We start from the raw sequence: 19,731 nt of genomic DNA, 5'->3' as shown, positions 1-19,731 counted from the left end.
TTCAGTCCTGACAGTTGTCCCAGAAGATGTATCTGCTTTTTCTACCAAACAGCCATTATTCCCATTTTTTTTTACTAACTGCCTTATAAGAAACCTTTTTTTTTTTGGGGGGGGGGGGGGATGGGGGGATGAAATGTATGGTATTATCTTAATTTGTACAGATGATTCTGCAAAAAATTACAGTCTACATATCCCCAAGCACCCTGTGCTAAATTTAGTTTCATGATGAACAAGTAAAATTCACATGTTCTTTATTTGTCCATATAATACACCATTTTTTTTATAAGTTCTAAAATTAGATAAAAGCATATTAAATGGCAGGTGTATGAAGTTCTTCAGAAACAATGCCAGAACAAAAAATTGAATTACAAAATGTTAAAAAATGTAGGTACATTTGAACTTAACATTCCACTAATGCATAATGCTACAGATACTGTCTAATGAAAAATAATTGTGCCACTTACCTATTTTTGCTGTTTCTAGGAACTTTTTATTCTGTACATAAGACGAATCTGTACAAAATATGAAGTCTACATTTTTATTACTTATTACCATAAAACAAGGTACAATGTATGTACAATATTAAAATGAAGCCATACTAAAGCCACACTAAAAAGACACTTGTAATATTACTTTTGACATTCCTGATGTACAGGTTTAATTTTGGAAAACTGGGGAAGGTGTCAGACAGAACTTTATGAAGAAGAACAATCACCAAAATTCTACTTTAATTCTTTTTATTTTCAATGTCTTAGTTTTAGAATGGTTTTGTACAGGATTATGAGAACTTTATAAATACTGATAATAAACATGCTAACCCGCTAGTGGTGATGGATTCTGGAATATTGCCTAAACAAATTTCAGTAGCCCAAAACTTCAAATATGATTTCATGATGAACTTTACAAATACCACAGTTTTTCCCCTTTTTGGTGAGTGTTTATCTTCAATAAAGAACAAAAATAAAATCTAGACAGTGAAAGATGTTCTTATATGTTGAGCATCACAGAATCAAACATTGATATACTTTTTTTCTTTTTTTACCCCTTTGGGTAATATAATTCCTTTCAGCAACCTCTTGCACAAACATACTGAACACCCAAAATCAAAGGTAACTGATGATCTACCAGCTAAAGATGGAAGTTCAAACAATGGTATATCAAAATACACTGACATTGCTTTACACAATTAAAAAAGCACCCATTTTCCCGCAAAAGGAGAAGGCATCTTTAAACTGTTTTAATATAGTTTATCCTAATGGTAAAGCATTTTTTTTTTCAAGTTTTACAGGAAATGTTTTCAGACACAGTGGACGTTCCACTTAAAGGTTGGGCTGGTCTTTAAATTTAGTTGTTGTAAGCCAATATTTACCACCCTCAACTGTCTTCCAATAGACAACATGACAAATATTGGAATTTGAATGTTAAATGCAACCAACAAACAGCAGGCACTACATATGCACAAGGTTACTACGAATGTCTGCTTTGCGCATTTTTTTTTAAATGGATGCAGGAGACATTATACTTCCTTCAAAAGTAAACCAAAACTATTTTTAAAGAAGCTGCGTTTTTATCTCTTTATGCATTAAGACATTAAACATTAAGTTATATCATGTTACTGCCAGAGACAAAAGAAACTAATCACCCATTTAGAATAGCAGAACACGTTTCAAACAGCTTGTAAGCAGGATAAGTAAGTCAAAATACTGGCCACCCTGAGAGAAATCAAATATTGAAGACAAAGCACTATATTTTTAGAGATTTTCCTCCCGTGCTTTCCCATCTACAACAAAAAGCTCATTACATGCAAGTAATCTTGTGGAATATATAGCAGCATTTGAAGATCATCAGCAACTCAGATGCATTTTCAGTTCACTTGTGAGGTGTATTTGCAGCACATGTGCTCTTTACAACAACAACAAAAAAATTTTCACTGTAAAATTATGGTCACTATCTCCTCAGCTCTTAGACTGATTTGAAAAGAAGCAGAATGGAATTCAAGGGTCTGTTCTTATTATTTAATAAGCTTGTGATGTTGTGTTTCCTGAAAGGTTATGTTCATCTTCCAGATGAAAACTGATCCAACTGAAATCATGCATAGTATCTGCCACAGAATATTGAACTCCTAGAGCCCAAGAAAAACGCTGAGTATTAAAAGCTCAGATAAGGGAGAAAATAATGAAAGAGTATTTTATTGACTTGAAAAAATTTAAAATGAAATTTTATATCCAGTCTTTTTCCAGTCAGTAAACAAATATTGATTTCAGGAAAAATTGTTCTACCAGTTCATATCTTGAATACTGGTGCCATATTATACACTAAAGACTGGAAAATATGGCTTTAAATATATATAAAGTATTAGGACATGGTATATATATATCTTTATCCTAAGTAAATGAGAAATAAATTTACAGAATTCTTAGAAAGGAATGATGATTGAGGATTGTCATGAAAGTTACCAGTTTGTAAGCCATGTTTTATAGTACGAAAGAATAACTGTGTATTTTCAAAACTGCTGGTATATTGCAAGACAGCAACAATGTGGAAACAGCTGTAAAGTCGAGAAATCCTAGAAAAAGTTTAATACTTAAATTTGAAATTATTTTACTTTTTTTGAAAACACACATCATTAGTACCAACTGTTGGTCATTCACTTACATGGAAAGAGTTGATAGAATGCTTTTTTCAAATATGACTATAAAAACTGCATGATATCAGCTAGCTGGTGCTATAACACCACCTCCAGGAAATTGCGTCCACTTGATTATGGTCAACCCAATATTCTGCATGTGGAACTGGGTAATTTACCATTGTTTGAACTACTAATCTTGAGCTGCATACTCTATTATTGCCTACAGAACTGGGTTGAAGAAAGCTTTGACTTTGTGTGTAACTGATTGGTATGGCACAAAAAGTAAGTTCTACTGTAGAACTGAGTCCAGAAAAAAACCAACTTTTCCTCCAAAATAGTATTTCACTGTAATAGTTTAATGCCCATCATGTGATATCAATTCATCAGCTCTGCAATGTGATTCCAAGGCTTTCATGGTATAGATATCCTGAGGCAGTTCTGACTTGCGTCGCACAAGAGGACGATCTTTTTTCTGATCTTTCTGTGCCTGAAATAAAAATAGAATAAAGTTGGCCAAAATTATTAATTAACAGTTAAAATATTTCTTGCACATCAGTAGGCTCATTTATAGAATAAAAAAGCGCCAAACAAAAAAAATCTGACAACCCTCCCCTCAACAAAAAACACCAAACAAAAAAACCATATGGTGGAAAAAAATTGTACCTTCTCCTCTTTACCCCACCAGTTACCCAGTTTCAAGTCCTTACCCTCCTTTTTTTGCTGAGAGGCAACATTAGAAACAGGTAGAAATTCTAAGCTATTAGCAGTCATGACATTACTACCATGATTATCACTTGATAAAGTTTTAAAAAATTATCTTCTCACTTATTTTTCATTTTGTCTCTACATTTAAGATAAATGATTTTTTTTCCATGCTTCTAATTACTTGCACTATTCACATATCTGAAAATTTAAGCTTCCGCTCTATTATTTTACTGATCCTCTCTCAAAGCCAAACAGTATTGCTGTCAAAGTATCTTTAAACTGTATAACTGTATCTTTTATCTGTATAACGGTGTCTTTATATAGTTCCTATGTCTGTCTCACCCTAATGTGCTTGTTAGATCATAGGATCAGTGGTTAGGGTTGGAAAGGACCTTAAGTTCATCTAGTGCCACCCCTGCTGCCATGGGCAGGAACACCTTCCATTAGACCAATGATGTTTATTCATCTTCTGTTAAAAAAATCCTTATGAAAACTGACTGGCTTTCACTTAGCCACTGATTTACCAGCATGTTCAAAAGGTTAGTAAGTCATGCCTGTCAAATTTTATTGTAGCAGAGTATACCCTACAAACCCTCAGAGTCAGGTACAGAAAAAAAAAACCTGTTTTTCACAGTCATTCCATCACCTCTTCAGTATGGACACCCTGTAACATTGCTAACCCCTGGCACAAGCCTTACTTTCATTGAAACTGTATATATATCTTTACACAGCTCCTCACTTCTGAAGTTGTACTTAAAAAATAAATTAAGCTGTTATTTTGACTTGCCCCTGCATCCCCCCCCGATAATTGCAGTACTTCTTGGTTTAGCATCAATTTCTAATGGTACTTAGCCAGGGATACAAAACTGCCTTTCCTGTGCCCTCTCAAAGAATTATGCAAGAATGCTACCTTGCTTGCTTTCTGCAATACCCTAATCCTCAATCAATTCTTTGCTTTCCTTGTTACCTAGACTTACCAATCGAGCTCATCAAACAGGAATGCAATATATGCATTTTCCAGCTGAAACACTATCAATGAAGCTGTACATAGTCCCAACATCATAGTTCTTGATGCTGAGTTCTTTGTGGAAAAGTAGTCAAGACCTAGGTAGGGTCCTTGGTTTTAGTCTGGGCTGCCATTACTCTTTGTACATTTGTATTGTATAACACCGACTCAAATTCCCAGTCACATCAGCACCTGGGACTGGGAACTTTGTTCTTAACTGTTTGTCCCAACTACTAGTATGTGTCACACTTTGGCTGATTTTCTTCTGGAGCTAGTGTTAGAGCTCTCAGACTTAGCAGGTACAAGCTTTCATTCCCTCTGGCCAGGACAGAAAGTGAACCAAGGTCTCCTACTTCTGGAGAAAATCTTTATGACCTAGGAAATAGCATAGTAAAAGATGGACACTACCATCAACACAACTCTTAAGATTAAGGAGTACTTCTTTTTTTCAATAATCTTGTATACACTTTCCTCCACTAGAACTGGTTCTAGGCTCTGAAGTTGTGAAAGGAGGACCCTCTCCCCATCACGTGCAGCCTACCTAAGCTATCCATGGTCTGAAAAAAAGGCAGAGGTTTAGAAATTTATTAAGCCCAGTACTCCTCACTGACTAGCTCTAACCAGCATTCCCATTAAGGGCAATGCTACCCTCATTCACTGCTCTCAACAGGCATGTAATTCTTGGTGGCTGAATTACATGTAATGCATAGGATTCCACTCCAGAGACAAGTGTTTAAAAAACAGCAATCACTGAACATGCCTTTTGTGCATTCCAGTATTTCTTTTGATGTCAATCTTCATTCAAAATCCCACAGTACAAGTAATAAATAATCTTGCAGGACAATGACACTGGAGTTTTAAGAAAGTAACCTAGGATGTTGACCGTATGCTTATTTTTATTAAATTTGTTTGAAACATTGGTTCAAATTAACACACTTGATCTCCGATCTCAACCAGTTTTTCCACCTCCAGCTCATTTCTCTGGTCTTACAACTTTGCTGGATTTAGAGATATTCGTATTACTGATACCAGACATCTTGGTGATACTGCAGTGCTCCCTGGCACCTCTCCATTTTGCATTAGCTCCAAGTTTAAATCTGTCGTTTGAATGTCAGGATTCTAGTTCTGTTTATCTGATGTTAAATTAAAAATACCTGAAGATTACTAAGCATTAGCTAAGGATGAGAAGACTGGAATGACCTCGAGAGTCCAAGAACACTGTAGTAGGTAATGGAACATGCCAAATGGTACACTGAGGAAGATGACCCATTAAGTGAACAAGACAAAGGCATACTTTATGTATTTTTCAAAACATAGTAGCTTTAGTCTCTAAGAAGGCTCTGAACAAAAATGAAAACACTGGAATCCGACTTTATACATTTGTACATACTTCATGCATTTTCCTGCAAAAAGCCCCAACCTTACATACATAAGAGTGGCAGAGTTCCACTACGATGTAGCAGAGTTCAGTTTTATTTTTAACTATCCTAAAAGCAAAATCATTGTTCCCATCATGACATAAAAAGTTATTTCTAAGTGAAAAGAAAATGAAAATTCCTATAGAAGAAACATCGAAAGAGACCATACAGGAGATTCACAGGCATTAGAAATAAACCACTGTCTTCCTGGCTGCTATAGTACCACTTAAAAGTGGCAGCTCTAAGGAAGATTATTACTCTAGGATAAATGGTTATGGGGCTGAAAATAGAACCTAGAATTATGGCTATGATTAGCAGTCACTTGGGGGGGGGGCAGTAACTAATGATTTAGAGTACTTTGTTATCTTCACATGGCTTTACCTGACAAGCCTCTTCTTTCACTGTCTTTTTCAGCATCTGCAAATCTTCAATTAAAGGGCCATCTGTTTCCATTGCAACAGGACTGTTCAGCAAACTTGTGTCACTATATGTTGGGTACTAATAAAATGCAAAGCGTTAAAATAATCATTCTTAGTAGTAACACCTAAATAGTAAGAGTGTATTTCATCATTTGAGCAATATGATTAGCTATCTGAGATTAGCTTCAATATATTATGCTTCCAGGCAACAAGTAATAAATTTTAAAATGGAACTCCATTACTTTTACTTGGCAGAAATATCCTGTTGAAAAATACAGTCAGAACACACATGCACAAAAACTGTGCTTTGATTATCTGAGGTTGAATGTTAAAATATTCAGATTTTGCTAGTACTGAACTGAATGCAAACATTTATCTGAAACCTTATTAATACATTGTCTAGCGATTTGTGAACAGTGTAGCAACCCAAACACAATGATTTTAGTTTCATGTTGGAAGAGAAAATGCAGTGTTAAAACACCAAATATGGTTAACGTAAGTTGATAGTAATTTCAAAACAGAATATTAAACTTTTCTGTCTTGAGAAACAGCCTCTTGTATAGCTTGTAAGCTTACTGTATAGCAAATTCAGTAATTTAAATGCTAGTTTAACTCAGATGATGTGTATGTGATCTTGAAATCAAAACTAATTTAGAAACACACACACACAATTTTTCATCTGTTTTTTCCTCATAATACCTAGTATCTGAGTGTAGCTGTAACAGCGCAGATGAGAAAATAGAAAAATTATAGCAAGGATTTAATGAATCCAATTACAATGATTTCAAATCTTAAAATGTATTCCCTGTGTCACAAAGAGTCAGGAACAGCTCTAAACAGCAACTGTCAATAATTACACAAACTACAAATTTAACAAATTCCAGGAAAAAAAAAATCATAACTCAAAAGCCCCTTAAAAAGCCATTATAGAGAGCGCTAAAAGCATTTATAACCTTATGCCAATTCACTGGAGCACTTCATGTTCAAATTAGTATTTTTTAAAATGTATTTATTTAAAAACTTTTATGTTTTAAATGCTCCTCAAACATACTATACAGAACATACTTGTATACAGGTTGTGTTAATGAGTTTCAGAAAATGTGGTTACAAAAAATTACTTGCGAAGAAACAAATCTTCTATTGCAAGTCAATCCCATTATTTAGCCAGACATGAAATAGCAAATGACCACACATACCAAGCAGTGTTCAAGCAAGGCTTTCATATGGCTTATCTGATTAGCAGAATGTTTTATCACTGAAAGTCAAGTGCTACTTTCATATGAATCTTTTTTGATTCACTTATCTTATATGTTGTCAGCTGACATTTTGTTTAACAAATTTTATTTCAGCAGTTTAGGAACTGTCCCCTGAGAAACACCACAAGAACAAAAATATTTATGAAATTCCACCTTCTTAGAAAAAAGATTACACTATAGTCTGCTTTAAAATAGCACTGAAATCAAAAGGTGTTCCACTTCTGTACACAGAGTACTACTACTCCCTCTTCCACCTCCTGAAACTCAGCTAGATGATATAAAGATACAATACAGTAAGTTTCTTTCTGCAGCAAAGTAGAACTGTGGCTGCAAAGTAACTGAAATGCTTGGGGTCTTTTTGCCCATAGCAGTAATCAGTATGACAGAGATAAAGGAAAACTGGCAGCACCCTCCCAAGCAAATTAAGGGGAAAATCCCCAAACAAAAATAAAACCAAAGCCACCCAAGTCAAACCATCCCCCTCTTCCATAATCTCAAAATATAATGAATAGTCCAAATTATCTTTGTTTCTGTATTAAAATTTCAGTTACATCAAGTAATGTAGGTTACTTACTAAAAGGAAAAGTCACTTTCCCTTTTAGTAAGAACTTGAGGTGCAGGTTCACCAGAAGACCGGCCCAATGCAAGTAGGAGAACAAATGCAGCAGACAAGAATGAACAGTATTACTTTAATCCATTAGACACAGAGCAAAACTGACCAATCATAACACACAGTTTGCAGAAAGATCTCTTTTGTAATATATTGTTTGAAAAACAGCTTTTCAAGAGAAACCAATTATGGCATCTCTCTCTGTTTTCCATAATTTTGCACAGTAACTTCAAACCACAATACAGTATCTCCTCTATACTCCTGCACACAATCTCCTAAGAAAAGGAAAAAGTACTTCATACCATACTTTTCAGAAACTTTCTTTTATAAAAAAAAACAATTACTTGCACAAGTGAAAGTTACAAATTTTTAAAGTATTTTTATTGTATATATTTTCATAATACAATTAGTGAAATCGCTTTATTTTCATGATCAGTCAGACCTGTTTCCCCCTCTGATATTTAACAAAACTAAGGTATTTGAACATGAACATGTTAATCTTTTCTAAATACCTGGGGATTTGATTTGGCTAGATTTTCTATTTTAACCCATGCTTCTTCCCGTTCCTTCAATTTTAGCTTCTCTCTGGAAAAAAAATAAATTAGAAGCAAAAATAGCAAAAGGAGCTTGGTAAATTTTGTATCACAGCTTGGATACTTTCTTAAGCACTAAGAAATTCACTAGAAGTCAAGAGAATAAATTATTTAGCTACACCTGTTTTAACTTACTGCCCAAAATACCACTTCCTGTTGAGAAGATAACTGGCATTTCAAAACCCCATGATCGCAAGGGAAAAAGACAATTCTCATAGAAAAATAAGCTGATATGAGCCAGTTTGTTGCTTAATAACTGTACATTAAAAGACTTTAAATGAAAACAGAATTCTTGATCTATGTCAAAAGTGTGTTTCAACTTTGTAATATTTGAATTCTACATTGAAACCTAAGAAACTAGCATCTTTTCATAAAAAAGGGCAGAAATTCTTACTGTCAGCCCAATGGCTTAAGGTAATAGTTTAAAAGAAAAGGTTCAGAGACATCTTGAACTTAACATAGACATACACATAGACATACTTTTTTTTGGTTTTGTTACTATATCACTCAGCACCCTGCCTGCTTTAGCTCACACCCAAAACGCCACCCAGAAGATCCAAAAAACAGAGAAGGAAAGTTCGCTTTCACATTTAAAAAGGATTCTACTTATTTGCTATGAGGGAAGAGAGACTTAAATGAACTTTTTTAAAAAAGCAATGTTCACATTTCATTATCTATAAACACACACACAACTTAGATACAAGCTCATTTCTCATTTCATTTGCCTCTATACAAATGCCCGTAGCATGGGGAACAAACAAGAGGAATTAGAGATGTGTGCACATCTATGGGGGTATGATATAATAGGCATCACAGAAACATGGTGGGATGGCTCCTATGACTGGAGTGTTGGAATGGAAGGTTACAGGCTCTTTAGAAAAGACAGGCCCAGCAAACAGGGAGGGGGAGTTGCTATTTATGTTAGGGACAGGCTGGAGAGTATGGAACTCTGTCTGGGGACAGGTGAGCAGTTAACAGAGAGTTTGTGGGTCAGGGTTAAAGGGAATACAGCTATGGGTGACATTACTGTGGGGATCTGTAACAGACCGCCTGATCAAGGAGAACCTGCGGATGAAGCACTCCATAGACAGATAGGAAAAGCCTCATGCTCGCAGGCCCTTGCTCTCGTGGGGGACTTCAACTACCCTGACATCTGTTGGAAGGACGGTACGGCCCGGCACAAGCAATCCAGGAGGTTCCTCGACTGTGTGGAAGACAACTTCCTTCTGAAAGTAATACAGGAGCCAACAAGGAGAAGTGCCATGCTTGACCTCGTGCTCACCAACAGGGAAGGGCTCCTTGGAAATGTGATGCTCCAGGGCAGCCCTGGATGCAGCGATCACGAGATGGTCGAATTTGAGATCCTCAGGACAGTGAGAAGAGCGTGCAGCAAGCTCACTGCCCTGGACTTCAAGAGGGCAGACTTTGGCCTCTTCAGGAGCCTGCTTTGGAAGGTTCCATGGGATGCAGACCTAGAGGGCAGCAGGGCCCAAGACTGTTGGTTGATATTCAAGGATCACCTGCTGCAAGCTCAGGAATGTTGCATCCCAACCAGGAGGAAGTGCAGCAGGAGGGCCAGGATGGATAAGGAGCTCCTGAGGAAAATTCAATTGAAAAAAGAGGCTTATAGTAAGTGGAAGCAAGGACAGGCAGCCTGGGAAGAGTACAGGGATGTTGTCTGAGAAGCTAGGGACCAGGTTAGGAAAGCTAAGGCCCGGTTAGAATTAAACTTGGCTAGAGGTATTAAAGATAACAGGAAGGGATTCTACAGGTACAGAGCAAATAAAAAACAGAGTAGGGAGAATGTAGGCCCCCTCAGGAAGCTCTCGGGAGAACGGGCTACACAGGATTTGGAGAAGGCTGAGGTTCTGAATGACTTCTTTGCCTCCGTCCTCACTGGCAAAGGCTCCGACCACACCACCCAAGTCTTGGAAGGCAGACACAGGGACTGTGAGAATGAAGACCTTGCACCCGCTGTAGGGGAGGAACTGGTTCGAGACCATCTTAAAAATCTGAACGTGCACAAGTCCATGGGTCCTGATGAGATCCATCTATGGGACCTGAAGAAGCTGGCAAATGAAGTTGCTAAGCCACTGGCCGTCATATTTGAGACATCATGGCAGTCAGGTGAAGTTCCCGATGACTGGAAAAAGGGAAATATAACCCCCATTTTCAAGAAGGGGAAAATGGATGACCCGGGGAATTACAGAGCAGTCAGTCTCACCTCTGTGCCTGGCAAAATCTTGGAGCACATTCTCCTGGAAGGCATGCTAAGGCACATGAAAAACAACAAGGTGCTTGGTGACAGCCAGCATGGCTTCACTAAGGGGAAATCCTGCCTGACCAACTTGGTGGCCTTCTATGATGGGGCTACAGAACTGATGGACAGGGGTAGAGCAGTTGATGTCATCTACCTGGACTTGTGCAAAGCATTCAACACGGTCCCTCACGACATCCTTGTCTCTAAATTGGGGAGACATCAATTTGATGGATGGACCACTTGATGGATAAAGAACTGGCTGCATGGCTGCACGCAAAGAGTTGTGGTCAATGGCTCAGTGTCCGGCTGGAGACCAGTAACAAGTGGTGTCCTTCAGGGATCGGTGTTGGGACCTGCCTTGTTCAATATCTTTCTCGGGGACATGGATGGTGGGATTGGTTGTGCAGCAAGTTTGCCGATGACTCCAAGCTGTGCGGTTCGGTTGATACCCTGAGGGACGGCATGCCATCCAGAGGGACTTGACACACTTGTGAGGTGGGCTGATGCCAACCTCATGAAGTTTAGCCATGACGAGTGCAAGAACTGATGGACAGGGGTAGAGCAGTTGATGTCATCTACCTGGACTTGTGTAAAGCATTCAACACTGTCCCCCATGACATCCTTGTCTCTAAATTGGAGAGACATCAATTTGATGGATGGACCACTCGGTGGATAAAGAACTCGCTGGATGGCTGCACGCAAAGAGTTGTGGTCTGTGGCTCAATGTCCAGCTGGAGACCAGTAACGAGTGGTGTCCCTTAGGGATCGGTGTTGGGACCTGTCTTGTTCAACATCTTCGTCACTGACATGGACAGTGGGATTGAGTGCGCCCTCAGCAAGTTTCCCGATGACACCAAGCTGTGTGGTTTGGTTGATACGCTGGAGGGAAGGAATGCCATCCAGAGGGACCACGACACGCTTGTAAGGGGGGCTGATGCCAAGCTCATGAAGTTTAACCATGCCAAGTGCAAGGTCCTACACCTGGGTCAGAGCAATCCCAGGCACAGCTACAGGTTGGGCAGAGAAAAGATTCAGAGCAGCCCTGCAGAGAAGGACTTGGGGATGTTGGACATGAGCCAGCAGTATGCGCTCACACTCCAGAAAGCCAACTGTATCCTGGGCTGCATCAAAAGGAGCGTGACCAGCAGGTCGAAGGAGGTGATCCTGCCCCTGTACCCTGCTCTTGTGAGACCTCACCTGGAGTATTGTGTGCAGTTCTGGTGTCCTCAACATAAAAAGGACATGGAACTGTTGGAACAAGTCCAGAGAAGGGCCACGAGGATGATCAGGGGACTGGAGCACCTCCTGTATGAAGACAGGCTGAGGAAGTTGGGGCTGTTCAGCCTGGAGAAGAGAAGGCTGCGTGGAGACCTCGTAGTAGCCTTCCCGTATCTGAAGGGGCCCTTTAGGGATGCTGGGGAGGGACTCTTCATTAGAGACTGTAGTGATAGGACAAGGGGTAACGGGTTAAAACTTAAACAGGGGAAGTTTAGATTGGATATAAGAAGGAAAATTCTTCCTTCTGGTGAGGCACTGGAATAGGTTGCCCAGGGAGGTTGTGAAAGCTCCACCTCTGGCAGTGTTCAAGGCCAGGTTGGACGAGGCCTTGGGTGATATGATTTAGCGTAAGGTGTCCCTGCCCATGGCAGGGGGGTTGGAACTAGATGATCTTAAGGTCCTTTCCAACCCTAACGATTCTATGATTCTACTTAAATTGTAGAAAGGAACTTCAAAACTTGGACAAATCCATCCCCATTAAGAATCTGTACTACTTCCAGTATATTGGTTTAAAATAGGTGTATAATTTGAGCCACCACTTGAAGGAATCTCTATTCACTTTAAAATTAAAACTAGAATTCAAATCCATTATGCACTTTCTAACTATACTCCCCAGCCCCTAAGGTGAGAGTGAAAACATTAATACTTTTGAGTTCTCAATCTCACTTTAGTAGGCTTTATAATATCCCAAATATTCAAAACACTATGTCTAACAAAATTAGACATGGAGGAGCAGAAGATAAGTGCCTTTATGATCATAAAAATCTGCATTTTGGGGCATAAACCAGAAAAATTCTAGCTTTTAAATCCCTGCTCTGTTCACTGACTATGCAAGAACATACTAAATTCAGCGGGAGTCTTCTGGCAGGTAATGTATAAATGCCCTCTATTTCAATGGACTGATAACTTTATTTTGGGTCGTTTTTAGAAAAATATTCACATATGTTGAGACACAATGCAATGCTTTAAAATATTGGAAAAGTGTTTTGGGAAGAACCAAGTGACAACATGAAAGGAAATAACACTGGGTAAATAAAGCATGCTAAAATAAATACAGGATGTAAACTAAACTGTTTAACAGATCTTTTACACTGGGCTCTACAAGTACCCCTCTCAAGTTTATTTTTAGGAAGATTGTGACCCCCAGCAGTATTAGGTATCAGACTATGTGAGGCATTCTTCTGTTAAGGAGATTTTAAAATTCACCTATAATAAGTTTTCACCAAGTCAATTCAGAGACTGTTGCACTGTAAATGAATGGGCAACTTCCCCACTAAAGACAGTAGTTTTTCAGAGCTAAAGCACTCTGAACAAATTATTCAAGAACAGACAGACAACACTGATATGAAAACTTACTTCAGTTTTTCTGCTTTAAATTGCTGTGTGCAGTCATCGAACAGTTTTTGGTTCATCTCCATGAAGAGTTTCAGAGCATTGTATATCAAGCCATGTATTGTCCTATAAGTAAAACCTCTGGTTGAAATTCAGAGTACTTTAAACTTTGAAATCTATTTTTTTCTTGTCAACAGTAGCCAATAGCTTACATAACTGGAAAATTACATCATTTCAGAGTAAGTGGAAACAAAGCTAGTGAGTGGAAGTTTCAGTTTACCCTCATAAAGGGCTAACGGAAGCACTAAAATTACCAACTTGAATGCAGCTTTCATTCTCTACAGCACTACTCATCACTTTTGGTATGTTTGAACTTCATTTTTAACAGCAGATGTGTTAATACAGGATTAGTTTTGAAATTTAGTAACTGACACTAATCAAACTAGGGTTATTAGAGAAAATGCAAGATGACACTGATCTTGATATAAGTAACTTACTGGCAGCTGACAAATTCAAGGAAAAAACTCCAACATTAATGATTAAAAGGAGCATGGAAAAGACACCATTCATTTAAAGAACTGTCACACAGCAACGAGCATTCACTTTAACACAATTACGCCACACACTCTGGAAAAGTGTTAGAAAAGTGGAAAAAATCAGAAAATAAACAAAATAAACTGCTTTATGAAGCACTTTTACAAAGTAATTTACAGTTCCAATCTGTAATGTACTACTGATAATTAAATCCAAAAAGCAATCCATTCAATGATTATTTTGTACCACACATGTGAGCTACAAGTAAGAGTGCAGCTGTACTGGGTAGCACAACTTCTGCTCAGAGCAAAATGAAAGCAAGGCCTTGAAAGCCAGAAAAAATAGTCAACAGCAATCCACATTTACTGAGTACAATTGCATCACTGAATCAGTTTTATTAATGAGTACATTATTTGTTACTGCTTACATCCAGTGACAGTAACCAATTACTTTAACATCACTTTACTTTCCATTTCTTTTCCTGTGTTTAGTGGCAGACTGATTTCTCATTCTTGGCCAACCCATCAGCAGTCCTCAGCACCAGACTGTGATATTTTCACTATCCCAGCAGTTGCACAATAGCTCAAACAAAGAGGCACTTTACAATGGAACACCTGCAGAAAGGAGCTGACCAGCACTCTTTTCATACGTCAGTACTATGTTATTGTGGGGGGAAACAAAGTTAAAATAGTCAATGGAGAAAGAAGAGAAAACAATAAACAATGGGGGGAGGAAGAGGAGGGAAGGAAATACTGACTTGGTCTACAATATATTCCCATTAGAATGCAGAAGAAACGCAAAACAGCAAAGATGTTAAAGATAAGAAATCAAAGTTAGTCTTTAGAAGTATGTGAACTACAGATTCAGCCAAATTTGGTTCATATTAATAAAAAATACATCATGGATGAGATGCACTAAAAATATTGTTTCTTGTTTAATGAAAAAAGGAAAACTTTTCCTCAGGTCTTTATACTTCCTAAAAACTTTGCCAACAGTAGTCTCCTCCTCATTCAGCAACTTGAATGTAATAAACAGCTCAACATACTTAAAACTAGCAACTCAAATATCTGAACCACTTTTAGGCCTAAATCTAGATGTAAGTGAACTAAAAGAACCTTATTTGTAGAAGTGTTTCTTACTTGTTCCAATGTGTCTTTGAATTCCGGTACAAAGATGGAAACATGATGGGTAAAATTTTTGCTGCGTTATCACTAATTAGACTCATAATATATTCATTATTCCAGTAGTATAATGCTCGCTCTGCAACCTAAGATGACAGGAAAAAAAGGAAAGCTTCAGACACCCTCTTATTAAGAGCAAATAATTGAAACATTTGACAGAAATAAGGAAAGGTCAGATTGGATTTTTTTTTTTCTAGTGCAGACAGAGCCATGGAGCTTATGAAAAATGAGATGGAAAAATTGCTTTTTCCCTGATAGGAACATGATTCAAACAATAACCTATGAACTCTGAAGTGCAAGCAAAGAAATGTTTTCCCAAAGAAAGAGTATTTGTAGTACTCTATTACAAGCAGTGAAATGCAAACACTGTGTACTTGAAGGGTTCACGTAGTTCTGAGAACATTGAGCTTTTAAGCTTTTATGTTAAGCATAACACTGAAGTGAATCACCCAATATGAATGCACATACCACACTCTTGAAAAAAAACCAATAACGCTAACATCTGGATCCCTAAAATTTAACACAGAATCGAATGCTTTTTTTAGCAACAAATAAAATCCATTGAATAGTAACAGGTAATACCATTAACAAATATGCTTTATAAAAATTCTCTTATTACAGTACACTCAGTAGGTACAGACCTGGAAGTGTGGACTGGACACACATTTGGCTAGCTGTCTGAAAAGAGGCTCCATAACTTTTACAAATTCAGATGGTTCAATAACATCTAAAATTTCTTCTAGTTCATTTAGAAACATGACTTCTTTTGGACTGTGAGTCTTTGGCCAGTATTTCAGCAGTGCCATTACAACCTGTAGAGACAAAGTGAACATAATCTTCACAGCAATTTGACTTTATCACACTAAATTATATCTCATCAAGAAGTCTGGTACTTTAAACACAACACAACTCAGATATTTTGTCCCATGTGACAGCAGTAATCAAATATGGTTCAGTGTCACAGAAGTATCTGTTAATAGATCTAAAAACACTTCTTTGGAAAACAAAGTTATGCACATAAAAGACATGTTTATAAATAATAATCAAAAGACTAGAGAATGACCTGACCCCTAACTTACCATGATCAAAGTGCAAATTTGTTATTACACTATGGGGAAAATGATCTGTCATTTAAGTGAAAGCAGCTTTCAATCTCTAATTTCTTGGGACTGTACTCCAAAGCTCAAGAAATTAAGTTTTATGATTATATTTTAAGAAAGTATTTACTATAAATACCCAAACTGACAGATGACCAACAACTCTAGGCATGTTGCTCTTAAAGCATTGAGTTTTATTTAACTAAATTACTATAATTAGAGACTTTACTTTCTTCATGACTATTATTTGCCCAGCTTGCTGAAGCAGTTTTTGCCTAGCAAACCATGAATACTCAAAAGATAGGTGGGTGGGATCCATAAAAACGTGATCTAAAGGAAGCTGTCTGCCAGTTAGCTCACAACTCTTCAAAAAGAGTGTATACATCTGTGGGAAATGTTTCTCTAATCTAACTGAAAACCAGAACTCTCTCAACTACTGAACATCTAAATCAAAGAATTAGCTTAAGATTAAAATATATTTGGACACCGTATTTATTAGTGTAGTTACTGATTACATCATAATTTATTCAAGAATCTTTGGAAATATACAAATGAAGGAATAACAACTCTTGTGCTGTTAGCAATTTCTGATTTAAGAAAAATAAGAGTAAACACAAATGTGTTTGCTACGAAAGGACAATGATTTTTTCCGAAAGATGTTAGTTTTCAAACCAAAATGTAAGATTTTATGTATTTTTTTTTTAACCATAAAACCTGTTTTCTATCTGTGGCAATTTGGTGCCAAAGAATATTCAAATAGGAAGACAAATTCCCTCAAAGGATATTTAAGCTACGTAGCAGTGGACGAAAAATCCAGAACAGTACAGACTTCTGGAAAAATTCTTTAAAAGTAAAACTGATATTTTGTCTTTTTATATAGTTTAAAAGCTGCAATGGCTCATTAGCCTCTGTCAAACAATGATTTTTGCTCTCATTTAGAAAAAAAAAAAGTTTCTATTTTTGTTTTCTGAAATTTTTACAGAAGCCCAGCTTTTTGTATGAAAGTAGATACTATGTCCTGGGGAAATTTATGCAGCTTTTTTTTCAATAAGATGTCAGAAAGTCTCATATAACAACAGGAAGGGAAAACAGAGTTATTTTGTAATAACCAGAATTTTTGAAGGACACCTTAGTACTTCAGTGAGGCATGTGCTAAATTTTTAAATAATGTTGTAATCATGTACTACTTTGGGATCAAAAAAAGAAAACAGACTTGCATATGTATCAGTTCAGATTTGTACTAGGAAACAGGCAACATCCTAGCTGATTTCTGGAAGCCAGCTAAGTTTTCAAGATCTCATACAACACAAGTGACAGAATGTCTGACATTTGGTAAGTTAACAAATATTAAAAACTCTAATTCAAAGAGAGCTCAAGAGAGCTCATGCTCAGCTGCATACTCCATTTGTTTAAAGAATCCCAGTTCCCATTTTACAATGAAAATGGTTATAATCTAATGTGCACTTTTGTTAATAACAATCATTTCACTGATTGCTACTTACTGAGTAAACACATTAGTTCTTACCTACTTCATATTGGGTTTAATGAGGCAAAGCACTATATGCTATGAAGGACAATTAAAAGTACTCATCTACACAATTAGTGCAGCCAGACCAACATCTGCTTCTATGGTCCAAACTTCATAGACATGAACAGGATCTAACTCAAAAGCCTTGCATTAGTAGGTAGCTCCATGGGCCAGAAATCTGTGCTCAATCATCAGTCACTCAATAGAGCACAGTTCAGGCAAGCTGATTTCTGACTAAACCGCTTCAGCATCAACCATCTCATATCCAGACAGCCAGAAGAAAACAAGCAGAATAAACTCTACTCTGTTAGTAAAAGGTATGCTCTTAACGTTTGTTTTAATTCATTTTGGACATTCAACCAACTGTTGGAAAAACTGAATTTGATAGATCAAAATTATTAAATATGTGACTCTTCCTAATGAAAACAATTACATATCAATATTTTGATCCTCAAACCACCTTAAACAGTCTACAGATTAAAGGAATATTAATATTCCAAAACATATAATAATGGAAGATAAACTTACTGGTTCTGTAAGTGTGCTGTCCTTTTCTAAAAATTGAACTACACAGTATGCCAGCTACAGAAAGAGAGAGAGAGAGATAGTTATTAATGCTCTTTGAAGCCACTTTGAAACCACTAGTGTAAGTGGAGAACACTACTAATTCAAATAAAAACGCAACAGTTTTTCTGTAATTTTTCAGAAATTATTTGGCAGACAATTTAAACAACAAAAGGGCAAATACACTTGACCAATTTTTCCCAACCTTCCCAAGTCTGTCCTCACCTTTTTCTGGGCAAACACATAATTCCACGTTTTCTTTTTAGATCTAGTACTTTGCATTTCAGTACACTTCATCTTTTCAAACACAGGATTTAAGAAAACACTATCTTGTCATTTAAAGCACTCTCCACTTGCCAACATTTTGTGTCCCATACTGATTTAGTATTTTATATTTCATAACCTTAATTAGAAATGCATTGAAGAGTCATAAATCTTAGAATTTTCTAGACATGAGAACTAATGCTAACTGTGCATGTCAATATAAAGCTGATACAAGCTGAGGCTAAATTACAGTATTTACCACCTTCAATTATGAGACTCAGACTGCCTATCCACGCCTGAATGGTGAACTATTACACACACCCGTTTCATTTAGTAGGCCAACGGTACCAAAGTAAATGGGAGGTTCACTACTTGACCATTTTTTCTAATGTCTCCCACCTTATGAAAGTTCAGCTGATGAACCCAGTTCCCTTCTGATGACTGCTACCAAGAATGTCCCTAAGCAATTCAAGGAATGTACAACAGTTACACCCAGTGTTCTCCATCATTTTACAGTAAATTTGAATTAGATGTAGAAATTATCTTTCTTCATGCATATCTGGATTTACCAGCAAACCCTTTTTAATATTTGCCACTATTTCAATGTGAATTTTTGTGGTTTGACTCTGGTCACACACTAAACTCACTCAAAAAGCTTTCCTATCTTATGCAATAGAACATGTAAAAGAGGCATTCCCTATGTCTTCTCTTTACTAATGGTAATGAGAAATGCAGATCACCTGAAGGCTTTGGAAAGTTAGTTTGTGAATTAAGGGGAAGATATAAAGACCAAGCCATCTCAAGTAGGTAAAAGAAAAGGTGGCTATCACAGATGCTTGCACTAGCTGAAATTACAAGAAAGGTCTAATTCGCCACATCCCAACAGGCTGTGTTCATAGAATAAAAAAAAAAAAAAAAAAAAGGGGGGGATGGGGGATATTTTTAAATGGAAACCACTCTAGCCTACTACTTTAACTGGAACTGATTTGAACCCCAGTAGGCAAGATCTAAAGTAAACGCTTATAAGCATCTCTAATTGCTAAAGAACTGTAATTAC

General features: G+C 37.1%; 1 protein-coding gene across 5 annotated transcripts in view; it reads right to left on the bottom strand.

Annotated features, from left to right (window-relative positions):
• Positions 1-234: 234 nt before the first annotated feature.
• Positions 235-19,731, bottom strand: part of PPP2R5C (protein phosphatase 2 regulatory subunit B'gamma) — an 84,434-nt gene continuing 64,937 nt past the window's right edge. For 4 of the 5 annotated variants that reach the window (XM_057397074.1, XM_057397076.1, XM_057397077.1 and 1 more), the window contains 7 exons: positions 18,375-18,428; positions 15,863-16,033; positions 15,180-15,307; positions 13,531-13,632; positions 8,556-8,628; positions 6,140-6,256; positions 235-3,116 (listed from right to left, as the gene is read on the bottom strand). In XM_057397074.1, the coding sequence (XP_057253057.1) occupies positions 2,985-3,116; positions 6,140-6,256; positions 8,556-8,628; positions 13,531-13,632; positions 15,180-15,307; positions 15,863-16,033; positions 18,375-18,428 (777 nt within the window). In that variant the 3' untranslated portion in view covers positions 235-2,984. The remainder of the gene's footprint in view (positions 3,117-6,139; positions 6,257-8,555; positions 8,629-13,530; positions 13,633-15,179; positions 15,308-15,862; positions 16,034-18,374; positions 18,429-19,731) is intronic. The other variant, XM_057397075.1, reaches the window with a different exon arrangement.

This window comes from Pezoporus wallicus, unplaced genomic scaffold (genome assembly GCF_028554395.1).
Source record: "Pezoporus wallicus isolate ANWC-B61680 ecotype Strahan unplaced genomic scaffold, APGP_CSIRO_Pwel_v1 contig_7068, whole genome shotgun sequence".
Taxonomy (NCBI): Eukaryota; Metazoa; Chordata; class Aves; order Psittaciformes; family Psittacidae; genus Pezoporus; species Pezoporus wallicus.
The sequence above is the reverse complement of the archived record's forward strand: the minus strand, read 5'-3'. Positions and strand labels throughout refer to the sequence as shown.